General features: G+C 38.2%; 1 protein-coding gene across 1 annotated transcript in view; it reads right to left on the bottom strand.

Moving 5' to 3' along the window:
- Positions 1-136: 136 nt before the first annotated feature.
- Positions 137-24,320, bottom strand: part of fam20cb (FAM20C golgi associated secretory pathway kinase b) — a 31,795-nt gene continuing 7,611 nt past the window's right edge. Inside the window, exons 4-10 of the mRNA XM_060860332.1 lie at positions 7,732-7,824; positions 4,983-5,098; positions 3,885-4,065; positions 2,956-3,065; positions 2,784-2,865; positions 2,563-2,622; positions 137-1,973 (exon numbers count right to left, since the gene is read on the bottom strand). Of these exons, the coding sequence (XP_060716315.1) occupies positions 1,715-1,973; positions 2,563-2,622; positions 2,784-2,865; positions 2,956-3,065; positions 3,885-4,065; positions 4,983-5,098; positions 7,732-7,824 (901 nt within the window). The 3' untranslated portion in view covers positions 137-1,714. The remainder of the gene's footprint in view (positions 1,974-2,562; positions 2,623-2,783; positions 2,866-2,955; positions 3,066-3,884; positions 4,066-4,982; positions 5,099-7,731; positions 7,825-24,320) is intronic.

Raw genomic sequence — 24,320 nt, forward strand, 5'->3', positions numbered from 1 at the left:
GATAAGCTCCTGGTTTTCCTGCCTGTCGAAAATTTCAATGAAATAAAATATGTTATGGAATATAACACTAATAACTATAACAATAATTGATTAAGTTCAGGACAGCTACAGCATGTCAGTACACTGTACTCAGATGTGCTGCAATGGTCAGTTTATTGCACTTTAAGATGAAAAAGAATCCTTACACAAAAACGGTGCAATTAAAACGTATGTATGGATCTGTAAAGTTCATATGTTAGTGATATTTCTGACTGAACTCAACAGGAACACTGTAAAAAAATGTAGTGAATGTTACAAATTATCTTAATTTGGCAATGAATGCCAGCATTTAGTCATCTAACCCATTTATATAGAACCCACATGTTCAAGTATTTCTAAGATTGCACAGGTAATAAATTCACATAATATGTACAGGCCTTTTTTTTCCCAGCAGATACTGAAATATGCTCTAGTGCAGTTTAAAGACTTTGTAAATTAAAAGCCAAGTTCACTCCTCCTTGAAGAAAAAAAAAAACAGCAAATAATGGTAAAGTAAATACAAGGCTTATAAATCATGTTGAAACCAGCATTTTAAAATATATTGGAAATAAATGTGATAAAAATCTGTAAATAAATGGTATTATAAACAGGAAATGGTGCTTTGCTGAATAAAATAAAAGCCTTTTGAGCAAGTGAGAGTGAGACAGAGAAGGAAAGCCAGAAAAAGAGTGTTTTTCCTGCACAGCCTCGCATATCTCAGTACACTGCTTGCTCCGAAATCCTAAACGTTTGTGTTCTGACATAGCAGCAATCCAGCCTAGCATGATCACACTACAGTTTATACAAAGCCTGTTGAAATATCGCAAAACCAGTCAAAATGAATAATATGGAGAGAGTCTGATAAATGCGGATGCAAATGAGTGTGTGTACCACTGTTATACATGTAAGCTAAAGCTCAAGGTAAAAACACAAAGAATGCTGGTTTATTCAAGTATTTACCTCTAATAATTCTGATGTAATTTATTTACTGTGTGTTCTGTATGTCAGTCCAGCTTGTCTTATAAACAAACACACTCAGTACTCACAATATTAGACAGTCTCCCTCTAATTATATTTATAATTATATTTGCTAAAAAAAACCCTTTCAGGTGATCATACAGATTGCATTAATGTGATTTATTGATATTGAGAGAGTGATAAGTAGCATTTTCTTGGTATCCAACAGCCTATATCAGGAATGTCTTTAATACACAAAACAATCACTTACTAAATGCTATCACAAACACTGAAATTTCATTAAAGTTTTCTCTGAATCCATCTGTCTTTTCTGTACCGACATAAGAAGTTGGTCAAACAATTCTCGAAAATAAATATAAAACTTAATAAATAATTATTGGCATCTACACCTATTGGAGCTAACCTGCACTCCACTCAAAGCTCTTTGACTTAAAAAAAGAAACCTCTCTTAAATGCACAGTTCTTCTTTGCCATAAAGAGCAAGAATAAAAGCCTCTGTTATACTGCATTAAGACACAAATGTCCACATACTCAGGCAGCGATGCACATGTTGTCCACATGTATGTCTTTAACACCACAGACATGGTCCACCGATTGCGGACGGAGTCTTTGGAATTCACTGAATTCAGAAAAGTCATCTTCGAGAGCTTCCCTCGTGAGAAGTTCCTTGTCTGCTGAGAAGAGTTGGAAAGCCAGAAGACCAATTAGTCCAGACCTACTACCTCAGAGGAGCTGAGGCTTTGTCCATTCTTTCTGATGTCATATCGTCCTCCACCACACTGCTATAGCCTTCTTTCTCGATGCAGTCAGCTAACACCTGCAGCACGAGGCGCAGACGGCGGTCCATGGCCTCCAGGTGGGGAAGGATGAGGATAGGGGTCAGTGAGTCTCTCTGCAGTGACTCCTCCATGAGAACGCCCAGCTTGTATTCCTCTTTAGCCAGCAGCTGCAGCCGCAAGTGAGTCGACTTCTTTACTCTGTTGAAATGCACATGATCATTCAGTAATTATATAGCCAGACCGCATGACAAGCCACGCGTAACAGCTATGAAAAGGGCCTCACTGCTGTTTTTTTAAACCTTTTTTTCAACTCTTAAAGCATAAAAATAATGTGTATTTTTGAAATGTTTCAATATTTAATGCTGAAAGAATGTCAGGTTAAAGGTATTCCCATATTTTCACAAGCATTTATTCACAGGAGCTCAAAATCGATGCCTTTATATTATACGATCTTCAAATTTCAATTTTATGCCACACAGTCATACATAGTACAGCATGTAGTGTAAAGTGTATCATAAAAGTAGAATTAAAAATAGAATAAAAACAGTTAAATTAAAAATACCTGTACAAGCAAAAAGAAAAAAAATATATAGAAAATATAAAAATCCTTATATTACATGGATTGATGGTAGAACATTATGACTACTGCAACAACTGTGCAGATGTGTCAGTTATACTAACAAAAAAACTGTCTAAATAAATTATCAAAATTTTCCATATTCTAGTTTCAGGCATCAAACTACAGCAAAGTGTAACACAAATAATATATAAAATATTTATGACTAACCTGCAGCACTGACTCAAAGGTGCCAGAATCGAGACTTCATCATGGGAATGTTTGCCAAATCTGAAATCAGAAAGAAAAATGAATCCCTCTGTGCTCTTTACATATATTTTAGTACCTAATCTCAGTATTTACATACTGAAAACTACAGTTCATAGTTTTAAATAAAAATGCATTTCTGTTCAATTCTGCTGAATATGAAACAAAGAGGAGACTCGTCTCACCCTCTTCCGTTATCAAGGTGAATAATAAAGGTCTCATTTCCAAACTTCTCAAAAGTCTCATAGTGATGCCGGTCCATGTTCCCTTTAATGAACATCAATTATTATTTAGGATTATGATTCATCTAAATATGTGAAATTTGATCTAGCATCAAAACCAAGAGAGTGCTCTTACCCATAAGGAAGTCAAAGATGGTCATGTCCATGATGTCCAGCAGACGAGTGCCGCTGTCATACGGGGGAGTTTGTTTCACCTCCTCGCAGTAGTCAGGATCCACCTCCCACCTAGGCACACACACGGAACTCATTACAGCCCATTATCGAGACTGATCTGAGGTAAAAATGCAGGATCTGTTTGAACAAGTATATTGCTACTGTTCAGTAACATGAGAATGGCATGCAACACTGGCTGCTCATATTTACTCTGTTTACTCAGGATCCTGCTACGCTTCTTGGATTCCACCTGTAATGATTCTTGGCTTTATATATATATATATATATATATATATATATATATATATATATATATATATATATATATATATATGTGTGTGTGTGTGTGTGTGTGTGTGTGTGTGTGTGTGTGTGTGTGTGTGTGTGTGTGTGTGTGTACCAATTTCCTGCTATCTAGCTAAATGTTTCTCATATCAGACACCATCAGTACTCCATCTGAATATAAAGCTTATACAATCAATCTTCAAAGTAAAGATAAAGCCTAAGCCTGAAAAATCCTGAACAAGATGTATATTATTATTATTATTATTATTATTATTATTAAAAAACGGAAGCCCAATTCCCTTCTTTTCTATTAATTATTATTACTAATTATTCTAAATAACAAGTATTTATTATTATTAACAATAAGAAGAGGAATAATAATAATAATAATAATAATAATAATAATAATAATAATAATAATAATAATAAATAAAATATTACACCACTATTACTACTACTACAGAATAACAATAATAATTATTATTATATTATTATATTATCTATCCCTATTATCTATATATTAAGTCATATAGCAATGAATAAGACTGAATGTGAACCCTGTCATTTTTGCAGATTTACAGAGGGAGCGAATGGTGCTGTTCTTACTCAGCTTTCTTGCGCTTATGGTAGGAGCGTCTCCAGGGGTTCCTCCAGGTTTTGCGCTTGGCCAGGGCCAGGTCTGGGAGGAACGCTGCCAGAGATCCCTCAATCTGATCTGGCTTCCCACACAGAGCATGCTCAGTGGAACAGTAGTATGAGCACTCACCATAGAAGCAGATATTATTGGCTGTGGATGAGAAAAAGAGGGTTAGTGTAATTCAAACAATGGGGAAAAAATAAATACAACACTTATGAGTTTAATTTAGATTTAATAGGAAAAAAATTAATTTTCAAGGTGCACTGCGTTGGCCTGTATTTATTTATTTATTTATTTATTTATTTATTTATTTATTGCTGTGCAATGTCAGAATCCAAAAACCAACACTGCCACCTAGTGTCCACTGTACTGTTTTACTAAATACTTGGTCATTAGTGCTAGTTTATGCCATCACACCTGCATTTTATTCCACTGCAACATTCAGTACAAATTCAGTACATACAAATAATCCTATTTTTATGTGGAATTGAGGTGAGGTCATACTGTAGATCAGTCAGTGTGTCTCAGTGTTTTATCATGTTCATCAGCACACACACACATTTAGCCCTACAGTATTCATCCTGTGTCAGTGTTATGCATGGACGCACATTATAGCAACTGATAGCAAGATCTCGTTTAACACCTAACGTTACGTTCATCCAAATGCATTACATCTTTACATTATACAACAATAGCTGCTTTTAGTGGATTTGATTTATTTTGTTCCTGGGGAGTTTAGGTTTCTGTTAAATAATAAAAATGAAAAATAAAAAATTATACAGTGCAATTTGGAGGTTTTGCATATTTAGTATAATTTGTGTATTCCAAGAAGAAATGCTAGTGATTATATCAGTATAGCTAATTAAGAGATATTAGTCTGTAAATGCAGACAGTATTTGGATGTGTGTACATAAGGTTGGATTTGAACAGCAAGTTGAAATGGTTAGGAGTGATTATATTAAATGTATTTCTATAATAAAACAGAAAAGGAGAATCGAAAAGAGCCAGAGTGTGAGTGGAATAAAAGCACCTTTTACCATTTGGGAGTTTTACAATGTGCTCTGTACCTGGAGAGATGAAGAAGGTTTTCCACAGCTTTTTGTCTCTAGTTACATCTCGAATTTCTTTCGTCATATTCACCAGCCTACCAGCCACTGGAGGAACACGGCGGAAATCCAAGATTCTGTTACAAATCAGAGAATTTTTACCATTTGCAATAAGGCCAAAATTCATTGCAAATTATAATGCACTGAACCTCTTGCAGTCCATCATATATTCACAGCTCATATTCTGTCACCAGTTACTGAAAGCATTTAGTGGACTGCATTTAATCACAAACCTATTAAGGTGCTTGTACACACTTGCATTAAGTCATTAGCTAGCATGTCTGACATGAAGATTTATTATTAAGTGATTTGACTAGGATAAAGAGTTTACTTTAGATGAATGAATGAATGAATGAATGAATGAATGAATGATTGAAACCGTGAAAGTGAGTGTTCCATTTGATGCCACCACTAGAGGGCGCTTTAGCCACACTGTTTACTTTCCTAGGTATCTGGACTGAGAAAATAATTCAGCAAGATTGGAGAAATGAGTTGCAAATGTTGGATCTTTTGATTGTTTTAACAGAATAAAAAAATATTCCCATGAAAAAGAATTCTATGATACAAAAGGAATTAATTCCACATGGAATAAATCAAAATATCAAACTGGTTCACCTTATCAAATCCTGCAACCATGTATATTTTTTTAAAGATGAAAATCTTTACCTGATATCAGTCAGTATATGGCCTAGTTATTGAGAATGTCTTTATGAGCCGCTAACATACAAGCAGCCTGCCATGCCATGAGAACACCTCCATCCATTCATACTCTAATAGGCACTCTAATAGCATGCGTGCCTCATTTTAGACTCCTAGGAGGCTTTCTGCTGACTGAGCAACTTTAAATATTCATCCTGAAAAACATTTAATGGACTGAGCCTGAGGGATGACTGTACTCCAAGCTACTAATTGTTCAGTCACATTGACAGGAGCAGCAGAAGGCGGGTGCATGTTGAGGAAATACTGCTTCACTGTCTAAGCACAGTGTGAGCCATGAGAGAAACTGAAAAATGGTTCAGTGTCTTCTTTGGAGCGGTTTATGGCCAGGGCCATGAGCAAACGCCTTTGACTAAAGTCAGATAATTAATGATATGATGCTGGAGGTCGTGTCTGAAGAGTACAGGGTTCACTGAGCCATACTGCATTCAACCAACACCAAACTAAAAACCGGCACTTTTGGCTAACCCAGACAATCTTATATTTAGAAGGAAGGTGGCTTTTTCATGCTCTTGGTTTCCTCTCTCTTCCCACACGCATGCCTGTGGGCAATGAGAGGTTACAGCTGAGGGCCAGATGTGTGGAGAGAGCATAGGAAGGTTGAACTGAGCTGTACTGGGCTAGGCCCTCTCGATCGTTACATTTCATCCAAAGCAGAATAGAATCAAATCCACATGAAGAAGACCGCAAGAGGCTCATAGCATTACCTAACAAACAGTGAGATAAACTACACAATTAATATGAGGTAGGACGATTCAATAAAAAGGGAAATCACGTCCCAAAAGGAATCATTGAGTTTTACACCTACGATGGCATATAACAATAACAATAACAGATGACTGACAGACTGCCTGAAATCTTTTCACTCTGTTTTACTTCGTCAGTGATGCCAGTGCATTAAGCTGATACTATATGTACGCATCCTTAAGCACATAGGATAGTTTTGTAGTGAGCTTGGTGGGTGTTTATAAATGGAGTTGCATTGATTTTGAGTGAGTCACGGTGGCCTCTGTGCTCTATGTTCAGACTGTTTACTCACCCGAAAACACAGACGCACGCACACACACGCACGCACAGTTGCTTTTTACTCTCAACAAATGCGACATAACACACGCATACATTCACACATGTATGTCAGATTTCACATTGGAACATCCTGCAAACAACACATAGACATATACATCTATACTGTAATAGGACATTGTACAGTAAATTCCTAAAGTTCTAAAGGGCTAAACCTGTAAAACTGCTAATGGTGTCATTTTCCTGTGTCATTTTCCATTTTTTTTATCAATAAACCACACATTCAAATAAATAAATCAATATAAAATATGAGGTTGAGTCAAATGAAGCCTTAAAAATGAGACATAAATTAATAAAATATAAAAAAAAACAAAAAAAAAAACTGTAGCTGCAAAAGATCAACTGTTCTCATGCTGATACACTTTTATGACACCCATGTGGAAAAACAACACACACCCTTATATAATAAAATAAGTCACTGGAAAAAACACAGACCTGGCAACCCTGCGGACTACCAAAGCCTAACCAAGGTCAAACGCAATATTTTGAATTACAGAAGAACTCTTTCACGGTTCATGCAAAAGATTAGCATCACCTCAAGCTCACGTTTCACTATTTCAGCATGCATAAGCATTCAATGTGTCCTATATAACAAACCAGTTTAAATGACATATTTGTACATAGCCCTTTTCACATCCTGTCCAATAAATGTATTAATCTAAACTATTACCTTCACTTTTGAAATTTGGCATCAATTTAAAAAGGGCCAAAATACAGAGATAAACTGTTTAATAATTCAGGAATCGACAGCAATTTGTTGTAAACGGTTTGTTATACTATTACTGGAGTCTACTGTAAATGTGGCTTCAAAGATGTCAGCAATCGTTTATGAGCACAAGCACATACACGTAAACACAATTTTATTCATCCAAATGCCTGACACTGACAGAACAGAGTGAGGGATATTTACCTGTCCAGATGATAAGCTGCAATCTCTGCGTTGTGTCTTTCAAAATCAGAGAAGTAGAAGAAGTCCGGAGGCGTCTCCTGCTCCCGTGTCTGCCTGTAAAACAGGTTTTCTGTGCTTTTAGTCTGGATGGATTTAAAAACCCCACATCATTTTACTCTGAGAGAGTCCATTGTGTGCTGCAGAAACATTTTAGGATAGATCTATCTCTACCTATTTCTGGATTCCTAAATCTATACCGAAAGTACCTGACATATGAAAGCCAAAGTTATCCTGAGGTGAGAGCTAGGGCTAGAAAACAAATAATCTCAACAAGCTCTAAATCTTTGGCTTTTCTGTACAGTGGCAAAATCTCCCAATGAGAAGAAATGCATGACATCCTATAAAGTAAGAAATAATCAATATTGAGGATAACCGATCACACACAGGACCACATATAGGGTCAAAAGAAAAATGTGAGAATATTTGGCTATATATGAAATAAATAAATAAATAGATATACTAAAAAGTAAATATGTCCGACACGGAAAGACCATAGTTATAGCTTGATAAAGGTTTGTACCTTAGTCCTTAATATAATGAGAAGTTTTTGAGAGTGATTTTAGCGTGCTACAGGCTTCTGTGTTACAGTATGTGCCAGTGTTGGCAAAGCACACAAAGTTTCAGAGCAGACTGGCAGGACAAATGGTCAATAGTCCAAGATCTGCTCTCATATTCCTGACCTTTAACCCCACAGAGCACCTGTGAGATGCTCTGGATCACAACATGACCTTCTGTCTGCTAACTGAAGGAACTTTATAGGGCCCCTGAGAGAACAAACACACACACACACACACACACCAGCACTTTTAGAAACTTGCCCAGAAGTATTGAGCTGTGATGATGCAAGAGACATTCATGTTCTGTTAATGTCATTATTCTTACCTTCTTCCTGTCATTGCCTTTTTCACTTAGATTTTGTTGTTGTTTTATTGCTTTAATGCAGTGTAGGTAAGGAATATCAACAAGTGTTATTTTTTTCTTTTGGTCAAGATATTTTTACCTCATATACATTGGTGCTGGGATGTTTTCAGCAGCGCTCATGTCAGACTCACTCAAGATCTCTGCCTCTCTCTGGGTTCTCGCATCAAAATGTCAACCAGGAAGCTCTTCCCTTACTACACTTGGCACTGGCTCTCCCAGGGTTTCGTGGCAATATTTCTGTGTGGAGTGCCATCCTGTGCCGGCTGCTTGTTCCAGACACAGCTGTGAGGATGACATATGCGCTGCTCATTAAATAAGCTAGCACTGACGCTGCCAGAGACAATCCACATTGCTCCGCTATGAGATGAAGCTTGCGCTCCTAGTGCTAGTGGCTCACTGCCACTTTGTCTCACACCTAGCGCTCCTGGATCATTATCCATCATAGCCCTGACCAGGTTGAAGCCCTTATGAAAGGTATATGAATGAATATTTAACCATTAATTTGATAGCAGGTAGCATTCCTTTCTCACTGTTTCATGGTCCCTGGTTTAATTCTAATCTTGGGTTACTGTCTGTGTTGGGTTTCTTTGCATGTTCCCAAAAACATGTCAGTAGGTGCATTGGCTAGTGTAAATTGACCATTGGTGTTAGTGTGTGTACAATTTGTCCTTAAAATGACTGATGCTCCACCCAAGCTATATTGGTTTTTCCTTATTTTTAATTCATTCCCAGTTTTTTTTTTTTTTTATATATATATATATTTAATCCATGGCTTATTCGCACCCTAGTCTCTGCTGGAAACTGAGGAGAAGCTGTGGATGTGGTGATCCTTAAACCACCTCCTGCTGCACTGCCTCCCCAAAGTACCTTGTACAACAGCAGCTGGAGGGTTCATGTCTTCCCATAAAAGCTCAGAATGGACTGAAGAAAAGACCATGTCACTTCATTGCTGTACAAGGAAAAGATAAAGGAAACTAGATATGTGTCAGAGGGTCATAAGATCAAAAATCAGCCATCAAGTACATAGGACATAATACACCTCTATCAACTGGGACAATCTGACAATGTGAGCTACAAAGCTTTAACTGGGTAACTGTAAAGAGAACTTTAATAAGAAGGTGTCTGTGTGTATAGTAGTGTTGTTTATGGAAAGACTGAGGTTATAGTGAAGCAAAGAATTAAAGAGCAAGGAAGAGAGAGACTGAGGCTAGATTGTGAGGAAAGATTGAGGCTCAGGCTCCAGGAGGTTTTTCTTCCTCATTCAGTAGATCCTAACTGCTTGTGATACACTATATGACCAAGAATACAGTATCTGGACAACTGACCATGACACCTATATGTGCTTGTTGAACATCCCATACCACATCTATGGCCATTAATGTTAATAAAACGAGTTGGTCCCCCCTTTGCTGTTATAATAACCTCCACTCTTCTGGTTTTCCACTAGATGTTGGAGTGTGGCTGTGGGGATTTGTTTATTCAGCCACAAGAGCATTAGTGAGATAGGCCCTGATGCTGGCTAAGAACCCTGACATATTACAGTTCATCCGATTTTAAAGTCTCTGTCCAGACCACACGAGTTCATCCACTCCAACCTTGGCAAACCATGTCTTTACTGACCTCGCATTGTGCACAGGGGCATTGAAATGCTGGAACAGGTTTATGCTTAGCCACTTAGTTATAGTGAAAGGAAATTTATATGTTATGTAAATTTGTATGTTACAGCGCACAGAAATATTCTATATAATATTCTAAGATTTTCCAAACCTCTCGTACATATATACATGCAATGAATTATTATTATTATTTATTATTTATTTATTTTATTTTTTTGTTAGCAAAATCTAACTTTACTTACCATTATATGTATTGGAACTAAATGTTTAATATTAAATAATCTAGTGCTGTATATCTTCCCTGTATACCAAGGCCTTTTTTGTCAAAGATATTTTTAATGGCTTGTAATCTGAAAAAAAAAAAATTATATTATATTCAAATTATTTAACCACATAATGTATTTCCCAATGAATGCCAAAATATAAAGAAATGATTTAAGCATAAACTATTAAGTATTTTCACCTTGCAAGACTAAACACACCACTATGTTCAGTCTGCTCCTGTATTAATATATGTCATCTTTATTTCTCTGCCTAGATTATTATCTAACTGCACACATAACAAAACTGCCTGACAAAGACTGAAAAAAACTGCCTGACCTAGTCACTGCTTTTATTTCAGCCTGATGCACAGTTCATACACTGGTCATCATAAACTGGTCTTCATCTTGACACGCATTTTAGAGAAAGCAAAGACAGGGATTTGAGAGATGTGTCTATAGTGTATCTTTTAAAATGAAAGTCTGCTGAGACAAGGACCTCATGAGCTACAGTATGCTGAGGATGCAGTTTGCATGGGTGTAAAGACTCATGTTTACTCTTAACATGCAGACAGCTTACTTGCACAAAGTTCATAAGGTGCACATGTGCACAAACACACACAAACACAGACAGACAGACAGACAGACACACTCACACACACACAGACACACACATACACACACACAGACACACGCACACACACAAACAGACAGACAGACACACTCACACAGACACACACATACACACACACAGACACACGCACACACACAAACACAGACAGACAGACACACTCACACACACACAGACACACACATACACACACACAGACACACGCACACACAAACACAAATAGACACACACAAACACAAACAGACAGACAGACAGACACACTCACACACACACAGACACACACAGACAGACAGACACACATACACACACAGACACACAAACACAAATAGACACACACAAACACAAACACACACACACAGACAGACAGACAGACAGACAGTCAGACACACACACATACAAACACACACAGACAGACAGACACAGACAGACACAAACACACACACACAGCAAAGACTTAGAGGACCACGCCAGCACAAATTCATTGACAAACACACACAGACAGACAGACAGACACACACACACACACACACACACACAAACATACACACACACACACACACACACACACCCCAAAGACTTAGAGGGCCATGCCAGCAAAAAATTCGTTGAAAACACACACATGCAGACAGATATACTGTAGACACACACACACACAAACACACACAGACATAGACACACACACCAAAGACTTAGAGGACCATGCCAGCAAAAAATTCGTTGACTGTTTGCTTTGCAAGCAAAAATAGGAAGCAGATAGCAAAATGCTGTGGGGTGTAAGAGCACAAAAGGTGTGCATAATACAAAATCTGATACCATGAGAAAATAAGTAAGAACAGATTAATGGTTCGAGAAACAGCTGTGACTGTGCATAGTGCCTGAATCCCTTACTGGCCCTTCTCTCAGTAAATACCATTAAACATGTGTCACTGATAATTGCTTGGAGAACAGGAACAATACACATGCATGGCAGCTGTACATGCTCTAAAAGCTTACTCCATCATTCCAGTTAATGTGATGCAGAGGAACAACTGAACACTGAAACCACATGCTGTTGAACCACATGCTAAACTTCATCACTTGATGTGCACTTTCCAACGAGGCTGCACCAGGACTATTCGACTTTACTATGATTAGCAAATGGAGCATTGTTTAAACTCTGCTGGAGCAGAGATGACCTTTGGAGCTAATGCCCTGGCTGCTGTAGAGTGAACAGTTCTTTATGGGGAGGGTGTGAGGGGTACCTAGGAGAAAATAAAGCAGCCTTCACTTGTGCGTTGCTGATAACAGTTAACGCATTACGCCAGGAGGCACTTTGTTTTACCAGCCTCACTACTCCACCTGAGCCACGGTTAGAGCACCATTCAAATGAGGTGAAATGCCCTTAACCACATTTCACCACAATTTGTGTCTTTGCAGCTACAAAACATATGAGGTGTGGAATAGAAGGATGGGGTGGTGATGCTGGTGTCTGAAACGGCCTGTCAGATAAAACGCTGCTATCATTTTTCTCTCATTCAACATTAAAGCACTTGGTGCAGTTTCACTTGTGAAGGGCGCATTGGCCCCGAGCGAGAATCGAGGCCATTGCACACATCCACACATGCAGCGAGCTCAGCTCAGCCCAGATGGACACTATTTAGTGCCGTGTCTGACAGTGCTGGCAAAGCTGTTTATTGAGAGAGCCCGACGACAGCCTTGAGTCTGCTTTATGGGAGGAGGAATACTTGGCCATGCTGTAAAAATTCATCCAAGCAACCAAACATGTTTCTTATTGTCTCTAGATAGTCACTTTTTTTTTTCTTGTGAACCCTAGCTCAGGCTCGGGTGTCTATGTTTGTGCATGTCTGGGGCTGGTATATATTTTTACGCATGAATGAGTATGTCTGTGTGTATGTATGTTTCAGTAGGATTGCTGTTTCTGTGTTGGTATATTTATAACGGAGCATTACTGTTTGGGTAGTACTACTCTATGTTGAACGCTATATAGCTTCCTCAATCATGTCTCCCACTAACTGTCAGCGGTGCCCTGTGGTGTGAAGCATAGATACACAGATACAGGAGGCCAGCTGTTTGCCTTCTCTCAGCACATGTGTGGGAAAAGCGTTGGAGGAGATGGTGTGGGCTCAAGAAGGATGTGTGGTTTTTTTCTGAGTTCAGATTTGTAGCATGCAGTTTTGCCTAAAGCTCAAGCTGTCATAGAGCTCATAGATTGTTAGATACTTTGGATAGATGTACCTTTGTGGAAAGCATCAGGTGTCCAAGACAGCAATCGATTTCTTCTCGCTATCACAACTGACTGTCAGTTTAAAGGGGCCCTCTCAATATGACAGAGGGCTGACAGCCATGCTGCAACAATCAGAAAACCAATCCTTCCCGGCTTTGAGAATAGCCCACCGAGCTGAACGACAGGCAGGCCTAAACAGTCTGCTGCATCAAACCCCTCTATGGTCCATCACACCCATAATGGCATCCTGTAAATATTCCAGCCAGATCAACAGACCATAAAGAGGAATCTATCATCTGCACATAATCTCTGACAGATTTACCAGCCATAGATGTTGGGCTACTCTGTCTGATAATGTATCCAGGATCTTACAAACGTACACAGCTTGCACTGTCCGCCCATCTTACTTCAGGCAGCTGCTGATGTCTGATGTGAGGTTATAAAGTGCACAGGAACACAGAGTTGTGGTTTTCCAGACTCACTCAGCTTGATCATGCTGTTAATATGCAGGACTGACAAGAGGCTGGAAAACATATCACCCCTTGGCTCTTTGCAATTACAAATTAAAAATAAGACACCAGCTGTTATTAGAGCAAAATGAGGTGTGTAATGGCAGCCACAATGAACCATAGCAGTGATTTCAGGAGCACTTTAGTGGGACCCTCTTGGAAATGTATAACATTTGAAAGTATGCCTTTCATTTAATTAAAATTTCTTTGATGAGAAAGCTCATTTGGGATGTACTGTAATGCTTAGAAACGTATTTTCTTGCTGGAAGTGATTATTCACAAAGGCCTGGAGGGCCAATTACTATTCTGAAACTTTATTCCAGAAAAGTGTTCAAACAATATCAACGTTTCTTTGGCCTGCGGGTGAAGGATCTGAGGCTGAGATTACCTGAAGCCTAACATTGTGTATTTATGTGTGATAAGTTCACAGATAACATTGAATAACATAGAATAATTCACAGCATCATATGTTTCATTCAATTCGACAGCCAGGTTATTGAGCATGTTTGCAAAGTTATTCTTTATGTTTTACATGGAAGTAGCAACCACACTTGAAAAATTCATTCGGAGCAAATTCGGGCATGGAATTTTACATATTTGTTGTGCTCAATGGTATTTTGCAAACTGAATAGGAGTATATAGCCTTAGCATGTGGTGTGCCTCAAAGCAGCATGGCTCATTTATAAAGATCCACTGAGACGGGAGCGAGGCTCTGATTGGTATTCTTTGAGCATGAATACACACTAAATGTGCCTCAGTTGCATAGCAGGAAATTAGACATCATAATAAGGTGGAGAGTGACATATATTTGAGATTGATTATGACTTATGTTACTGATATACCATCTTTTCTACCATCTCAAAACAAGGAAGTGAATTTTTCAATATGCAAGAAGACTGGATTCAACCTCACAAGCCAATGGGGTGGCTAGTGAGTAAGGTGTTAATGAACACTGTCAGAAACTTTGAGTCGGTACTGTAGCTGCTTCTAAACTATGATCATTAATGATAATTAACTGGATACCTGTTAAGTATCAGTTAATACACAGATCAGATCACTGAGATCTTTGTTTTGGTGTTTAAATACACCACACCCAGCTGAAACTGTCTTATTTGCACATTGCACATTAATTGGAACTGATCACTTCATCTCAGCATGCCTACTGGAGCTCAAAGAAAACAGCCACCATTATCAGTTAGTTGCCCTTTTATTAAGGTAAATGCTGATTATTTAAAACCAGTTACAGAAGTGTTTTTACAACAACAATAAAGCAAACCTATGTATATTTTTGTGTAATTCAGAGGAATTTAGTAACAGTTAACAAGACACAGCTTTGCCAATTTAGTGAAGATGTATAATTAAATCATATGTTAATGATGTTTATCTCAGAAGCCAATGTACATACCTTTCTTCTGCTTTATCGCTAATTACTACAGTATGCAAATATATTGGTTTGACCTTTCATGCACATCTAAATATATGCTGTTTTTCATACAGAGGTCATGAACATAGTTTAAGTGCAAAGCCTAAAAAGTATACAATTTACATTTCTCCAGAGAAAACAAGTAAATTGCTTTGCCTATACAGCAATTACCACTAATTAGCAGGCCTAAATCTTCCATTCTTGATTCTGTACACTGTGCACGTAGTCTACCTTATTTGTCCTTCCTCAGGCTCATCTTCCCCATGGATATCGAAACAGCATTTATCTAGCAGTAGGGGAACACCACAAGCTGATTGCCACAGAAATCCAGTACTGGGCCACAGTAGAAGGGCATAAAAGGCATGGGGTAACAGTTTAAAGAAGGAGGGACAGTATCAGCTGACATCCTCAATACCCACAACTCTAGTGTTAAAACAAAGCCTGAATATCAGCCTTTGTTGAGCAGCAGGGGAGGAATGCTGCAGTAAGACTTTTTTTTTCTGAGGAAAATCTCAAGGTCCAGAATTAAGCTTTATCCTCTAAAGGGAAAACACAAGAAGATGGCACAGAGCTGTGAGAGCGAAGCTGCACGGCAGGATGTGACTGAATATCGTAAGAGCAGGCTTTACATAATTTATAACTAGTTCCCCTTCCTTTGAGCAGGAACATTTAAGAGACATTACAAGGAATCTCTGACATTCCGCCATTGTATTAAGGTCATATATTTATTAGAACCTTGAATGTTTGACACCAAATCTTTCATATTTTGTTTAAATTTATTTGAAAACTCTGAATTAAAAACTCATTTGTGTCCCTAAATCCCTTTCCCGTTTGACTGTACACTTGAAAAAAGTTTCTTAAAGATTCTTTGGATAATTCATAAGAGATCGTAGCTTCCTCACATATCCCAGAAGGACAAACCAAAAGCCCTTTAGGGTACTAGATGCAACTATTTCTTTAAATGTACCTACTGAATAATTCATGACTGTTACTTTGCTTTAAGAGGAATAACTGAATAATAAGGCAAGGTTTTTGGGGGTTTCATTCAATAAAGAATTCATCTGATCTGTGTAAGAAGTGCAGGGATTTGAAATATCTGAACATTCTCTGTATCAGCAATAAGAGTAATCTGTATGAGAGCAGCCGGAAAATATTCCTGGATCAGTGAGACGGGTGCCTGTGAGAAAGCTTAAGGAAAGTGTATCTGTTTGTAAAGGCAGGGATTTGCTCGATTTGGCATTCAGAGAGCTGTTTTTGTGCTTTACACGTAGCTCCTTTCCTCCTCTCTCTCTCTACCTTGGCTGTTAATAGGATATCCCAAACACATTATTTGTGTCATTCCAGGGTCATCAGCAGCTGTGCAGCAAACACAGCTCCACATCAAGCAGATACACAGGCAGGCTATTAGAGCAGTGTTAACAATGACCCAGTCACAATTTCATTGTGCCAAGGGCACACCATTCCTTCACGTTACAGAGCAGCTCGGTGAAAGTTAATGGGCAGCATCTGAGGCTAGAGTGTACCGGAGGGCAGAAGGGGAGGAGGAGGACCCCAAGAGAGAGAGAGAGAGAGAGAGAGAGAGAGAGAGAGAGAGAGAGAGAGAGAGAGAGAGAGAGAGAGAGAGAGAGAGAGAGAGAGAGAGAGAGAGAGAGAGAGAGAGAGAGAGAGAGAGAGAGAGAGAGAGAGAGAGAGAGAGAGAGAGCAATGTAAAGAGCAATAAAGTAAGATAGAGGAAAAAATGAGGCGTCAAGTGCTGCTAACAGGAATTATAGACCGTTTCTCTAGGCATTTTAAAAATAATGATAGTTATTGAGTCTTGCCACAGACTGTCATCTAATCTTGGGTGTAATCCCAACTCACATACAGTGATCTTAGAAAAGGCTATTTATGAGAAGAATAACATTGCACAGTCACTGATAATGAGTGTGTGATAATAATTGCTGATAATAGAGAACTTGATAAATGTGCTGTATTGCTTTGACTGGTTTTGATTGGTTTGACTGGTTTCTGCTGCGATTTGAAGCTGCTTGAAATGTCACTTACAATCAAAACATGCTCAGAACACATTTGCAGGTACAGACTTGTACAAACAATTTGGCTTGTGAGGTCCTATGATTGAAAGGCATTTCCTCTTCACTGGGACGCATCGTACTTGGCTACAGTGTCAGCAGCTGCCCTCTGGGATTCAGAGAGGCTGAGGAGATGGAAGAAACATCTGCGTCACAAGTTCTGTAAAAGCTGCTCCTGCTGTGAGAGGTTTGTAACATACTGTAAATGGCTTGCTGGTGCTCTGATCAGGACAAGTGAACACTGTTCTTAACCTCTGGACTTACTGTACCACCATGACATATTAGCAGTAACATCTCAGTTATTTCTGCTCCTTCCACTTCTTTTTCAAAACATGAAACTACACTGAATCATACACTAAAACACACGGACAGTGGCACACTATGTTAAAACATTTTAAAGTGATTATTCATGACAGCCCAAAACCTATAATGAGAAACCATGTCAGTCCAAAGAAAAATGAGCTCCATGAAATATTAAAAGACAGAGTAAAGACAAGACGTTTTTTATTTTTAAACCGCTCACTTTCCTTGAGAAATATACAGTATAACCTTTCTGTCTTTGTGTAATCCAATTTCACTGGCTACAAGCTGCTATAGAAGAAAGACACCAATTAGAATTGTGTAATAACACACTCAATGCAATTCAGTTTAAAAGTTACTACTGATATAGGGAGATATTAGCAATAGCACTCACGTGAATAACATTACAGAAATCAAAAACTTCACCCAACATTTGTTTTCTAGCTTGTTGTTCTGGCAGGCAGACGCAATAGTGTAATATTAGCAAGCACATGTCAAAGCTCTTACCACCTGCCTTATGCTTTAGGGCAAGTTCAAATATCAGATTAAGAGGCTACCTGCTAATATTACACCTACATCACTGCTATGTCTATTGAGAGAAGTATATGAAACACAGCTTCATGTTACTTTCATGTTATAGAAACCTTTGGAAATGATTGCTTATTCTTTATGGTTTATATAACCGCACACTTGTCCACATGAACTGGAAATGTTCTTTCATAACCTGGACCCCATACAGCTCTGATTAGTGACACTGAATAAACACAATGGCAAGAGATTTCTTATTCTGAGTGTACTGTTTAACAAAAAAAAATACAAGCCCTGCTAACTCTTTACTTTCTCTCTTAGAACAGGATGTGGTTAAGTGGCCCAGCACTGCATGGCATTTGTAATGAATCTGGAACGTTCAACTAAACAAATTCCCACTTTAAAATGTACACCCTCGACTTCTCCTATTATGGGTCAGTGTACCGCTTGAGACCCACAATTCTCTGCTCTTACGCTAATCGGCTCTACTTTCTTTGTCCTTGGTATGCATTTCGTACAGATAAAGGGGTGGTCAGAGCCGAAAGTGCAGGACAATAGAAGTACAGAGTCTCCTCTGTCCCACCTCAGGCTTGTATCTGGTCCTCTGGATAAAAACAGAGTAGAGATCAAATTTCCAATGCACCACCTAAATACTGGGGTGTTGCGCAACCATGGAAATTTCTGACAACACAGAGATCAGACATGGAGGTTGGGTTACTTTATTTAGGGAATAATCATCTCTATTTCTGTCTGTGTTAAACAAGAGAGATTTTAGAGCAAAGGAAATAATGATCAGTTTATTTATTACGAGCAAAGTGCGATAAATGCATCAGAAGTGCACAGTGTGTGCAGTGTGAAATTCATCAGTTCAATTTCTCTCATTAATAGCGGCTGTTTATAGTTGTCATATCGCATCTCTATTTCCAGTGGGATATTTAAAGCACCAGACCCATTTTCGAAGATTGTACTTTGGTCTTCCTCACAAATGAGCTCTGAGAGTGTGATCACACCTGCAAGTTTCTTGGTGCAGACCCAAACAAGGAAATAACACACTGTTGCTTTAATTCCTGACATATGTAACATTATCCTCATTATCCTTACGTATACAAAGTGTTAAACAAAGAGTCATCTATTTCCTCAACAATGTCATTCTGGATGTGTGACCTCCTGTGTGACCTTCTGTGTGTCCTTCTCATGGGCTCTTATTGTGATAGTCTGGTTCATGCCAGTGTTTTAATGGCAGTGCTTTCACTCAAATAAACTGTGCCAAATAAGAAATCAAACCAGTGTTCAGTGAAATTGATGTGTGACTATGCCCAGAAACATCATTACTTACAAGTTCCTACCAGTTTTAATCCAGCATTCCTAACTTCTACATAAAGTTGTTCCTTAGGTACTGTGTTTATTTGGTCTTCTGTGTCTATAATTAAAGATGTTCCCCGAATTCTTTCAAGTCTGGATTCAGATTTATTGCAGGAACACTTCAGAGTAATTATACAGTTTGGTCTGGCCTGGCTGTTGGCAAGATTTGACTTGTGGTCGAGCTTTGTTTTCTCATTTTCCTCATGCTTAATTATAAAAGAGGCGGCTCTTGATCTTGGTTTATAATCTGCTCTAAAAATACTCATATTATCTGACAGGTCTCGAAAGGGCATTAGACTAGCAATTAGTTTGTCACTAAAGTGTGATAACATTACATAAAAATAAACTTCATAAACACCAAGATAAACTGAAACACCAACATAAACTGAAAGCATTGCTTCAGATGTTAATCTCAACTAAACAGCTGAACAAAAGCTCAGTCTGGGCTCATGCAATAGGTTAAAAGTGAAAAATAAGTACTCTGGGCACCATGGCCTTGATCTTGGACTTTGTAACAATCAGATGTAAAGCTAGAACATTACGTTTTCCACCACAGCTAATAGGACATTGTATTTTTTTGTATTTTATATCGAAAGAGAAAAAATAAAGTCTGTGGAGGGAACAATTTCTTATAGCTGCTATAAAGTAAGCAATAGCAGGAGCTAACTTGTTTGACAGATGTTCTACTGCATCAAATGTTTCCTAAACTACAAATAGATAAAAAGAACGATGTGTCATTGTCACAGAAAGCACTTTGACATGTGCTGTTACTAGAAAACAATCAACTTTGGGATGGTAAACCCACATCACACCTCTCGGTCAGTAATTATTTTCTTATAACAGCGTGCCCCATGTGGTTTATAGCTTACCTATACATGCTATAAAAGTTTAATCTGGAATACTCAGAGAACCCTATAGTCTCACATTACATCCACAGTGAATGCCAATGACCATGGCCATACAGATCTGCTGTACAGACCATGAAGGAAATAAAAAAAAAGGCATCTAGTCTAAAAAAAAAAGCAGAACTGAAATCATTAAATATTTATGAGAACAGTCTGTGAAATTTTATTGGTGACACAAAAAATACAAGCCAAGAAAAGTAAAAAAAAAAATAAAACAAAAAAAAAAACACAGCTTCACTACACCCTTGGCAACAATGATGTTTGATGTGTTCACATTTTCCAGCTTAAGTTCCTTTCATAATCCTCCAAGCACAAACACAAAGTACAGAAAAAACAACAACAACAACAACAACAACAAAGAACTACCTTCAAAAAACTACTAGGCTGCAAGCTGTGACTAAAGAAGAGGTCAAGTTGCAGAGTTGAGAAAAGGCTTTGTGTATAAAATCCTAATGTATAATTATTCCACATTAACCATTACACATTTTATTTAATTCTTGAATCTGATTGGTCAGAAGCCATTATTTTAGCACAGGTACCTCTAGCTGGAACATGGCCGAGGTTAAAATTAATGTGCTCTTTGTAATCCGATATATTTATAGCAACAGTTCATACACAGAACAGACTATCTATCCACATAGCCTAAGACCAATAAACAGAATTTTAAAAAAACACTCGTTATTGCTATACAAGCTAAAATTGTAGATGTGGTGATGTTTTAAACATTTTTAGAAGTTGTGGATTACTGGGCGGCCGTGAACGCTTTGTAACAGTCATAGTGCTTTGAGAAGTTTATCAGCACAGGAAAGTCTTCAGGACCCTGTATGCTCAGTAAAATGACAAGCTAAGTGTTTTGAGAGACAAAACCCATCTCTCATTAAATCTAACTATGAACTGTTAAAATGTGGGACATTTCATATATTCTGAAAAATGAGAAATGAAACATTGCAATTTTAGGCAAATTGCTGTGGTATAAGAGGAATTAACACACTCCAGATCATGCTGTTATACAAAAACAACTAACGCTGCACGCTGCACCTATTGCACATTGTGCCACATCGACCCTCCCCCCTGCTCCAGAGTGTGTATTATTTCCATATAACAGTACGGTCCGTTCTGTAGAGTGTTGATCCTTACATAACGGCAGCTCTGACAATAGTGCTAACAACAGTGTTACCTGGAACATCACATGTTTATATTCAGGCAATGCACTCTGTTAGATTATACGTTCTACACACAGGGAAGTTCATGGCAGACACAGTAGATTCCTGTAAGAAGACGCTAATTTAGCATTTTTTTAAAGAATCTCCATTGTCAGCACTCAGTGGGAAAGATGTAACATTGGATTTTCCGACACAGGAAAGTCTCCAGGATAGCATTTACTGGTTTCTCTGTAATGCAAACTAAATTTTTTTTGCCAAATTAAATTCATGAGAAAAATAAAAAAATTAAGAGGCGCTGCTATAACACAAGTGATAACAAGTGACAACGTTAAACATAGTTATAAATGGGTGAAAGGTATTGTGTTCTGTTCTTTAATTTGAAAAAAATATTATGACACTATGTTTTAAGAGGAAACAAACACTTTGATGTGTTCTGTTATACAAAAATAATCACCTCGGTAGCTGGAGATGTGTCACATCGTGCCCCATCACACCACCCTGTCGCTGATTATTTTCCAGCACACCCCATTGTGTGGATATGAATTGGGCAGCGCCTCCTATTATTTTGCTGCTGATAATTTCGGTCATTTTGCAGTCCAACATATCATCAGGTTGTAGTAGTAATAACAGCAATATAAAAGTAATGTCAGGAACCCTTTAAAAAATCATTCCCTATTTACCGCTAAAGAATTTGAATACACAAACATTACAGCATGCATCTTAAACAGCCAAACTACTTATCTTCACTAGTCAGTTGCAAAACAGTCGGGATGTTTGAATAGCTGCATTCATACCACAAAATGTTTATAACAGTCTACAGTGAGCAACGCACTGCCTGTGGTTAACTGCAATTTTCTTCCACCATAACTCTTTCACCAATCTCTATAAAAATAGTTTAATAACAGAAAGCATGAAATGCTCTCACAGAAAGTAAGATCCTGGCTTTCTGAATCTGTAACCCTCTTTTCAATGTAAGTCCTTTAAATGATTCAGCAGCAAAGGCTCACAGAATATTACAAAGATGGGCTGTTTTTAGGAGAGGATTAAAGAAGCAAGTTTCACGTGAGATTCTTGGATCAGGGCCATTTATAAGGTGCGCCTGGCGAAGGACGCTGGAATTTAGAGAAACTTCCAGTGTTCCAGAAATAAGTGCCTCCTCTGTGCTCTGCTGTCTGCCAGCACTAGTGTTGTGCCTGAAATAATACATGCACATTATTTTGCATGATTTGAGATTAGCTCCCAAACACGGTCCTACTTTAACCACAAATTAGATTCCAAAGCTCATATTTGCATATGCTGTAAAACAAACTGGCGAATGTGTGTGCATTTTTTCCCCACTTCTGCTCATCTCTGCAGAGTAAACAGATCAATGATTTCCTGCAAGCCTGCTTTGCTTTAGTGTGTTTAGCCCTCATCTTCAGTTTTAGCACCTTCTAAGAACTAGTTTAAGCTAGCAGAATAGCTGCCTTTTCCTCAGCTTTAAAACATACTAATCTCTTTTTTAATACCACAAAAGGGCCATATCATTTTTTTGTGTCTCTATCATTTCATCCCAGCACAAAAGACTTTGATCAGTCGTCTGTGTGAGAGTCTTGACAACAGAAGAGCAGTCTGAGGTTAACGCTGGGCCTTTATGGCATACATGCAATCCTCCAAGGTTCTGCTGTAACAACTGCGGTACTGATCACAACACAAAGCTTTGCAATGAACTTTTGAGACTCGCACAGGGGAGAGGAAGCACTGAGGATGAAACAAAAGCAACTATCCAGATACAGTGAAGCAAAAATTCACAACCACTTCAGAAAGACGGACGAAATTTGTGAATCTGAATCCAGAAGTAAATTTATAACTGGTTTTGCTTACATGCTTTTCTCTGACACAAGCAGAAATGGCCAGTATAGAAAACCGGAGGACATTCAGATGAGTTAATTCACCTCAGGCTCAGATGTAGAGAGTGTGTGAACCAGCCTGGGGTCCACAGAAAGACTGAAGCAGCGTGTGTTTGAAGTTAAGATGTACAACAGATGTCTCCTAAGCCTTGTCCAGGGCCATAAACTGATCCTTACTCTGGCAGGAGCTGATAGAGTCATGGTGCTGCACTTTCTGTTGTCCTCTAATTATCTGTCTTATTCCAAGCCATGTTTCAGATAGCCTAGTACATGGTGTGTGCCAATTAGAGAGTCTGTCCTAGTATAAAAAAAAAGGAAGCCCAGAGCTTATGCCTGTGCCATTATAATTAATACTGACAATCAAGATCAAGAAAATCAAGTTAACAACGTTGAATTTTTCCTTCTTCATGAATTTTGCCTCATTAATGGGTAATTATTTCTCAGGACAGCACCTGTAGGTTATGTGATGCAGTTGTTTATTTCAGAAGGGAATGAGAAAATATGCTAAATAAAATTACCGTCTGATCTGTACATTACAATGATACGTGTGATACACTCAGGCATTTTAGCTGGATGTTAGAAAGTAGCTGACAGAAAATAAAATGTAGTTAATTAAAACTACAGGGCTGGTAAATATGAACGAATGGCTTTGTATTAACTTCATTACATCACATTTACTGTTTATTTTATATATATATAGTGTATAGTGTTTCAACCATATGCATTTCTTACCCTTTATCCAAGATATAT

This window comes from Tachysurus vachellii, chromosome 2 (genome assembly GCF_030014155.1).
Source record: "Tachysurus vachellii isolate PV-2020 chromosome 2, HZAU_Pvac_v1, whole genome shotgun sequence".
In the NCBI taxonomy this organism is placed as follows: Eukaryota; Metazoa; Chordata; class Actinopteri; order Siluriformes; family Bagridae; genus Tachysurus; species Tachysurus vachellii.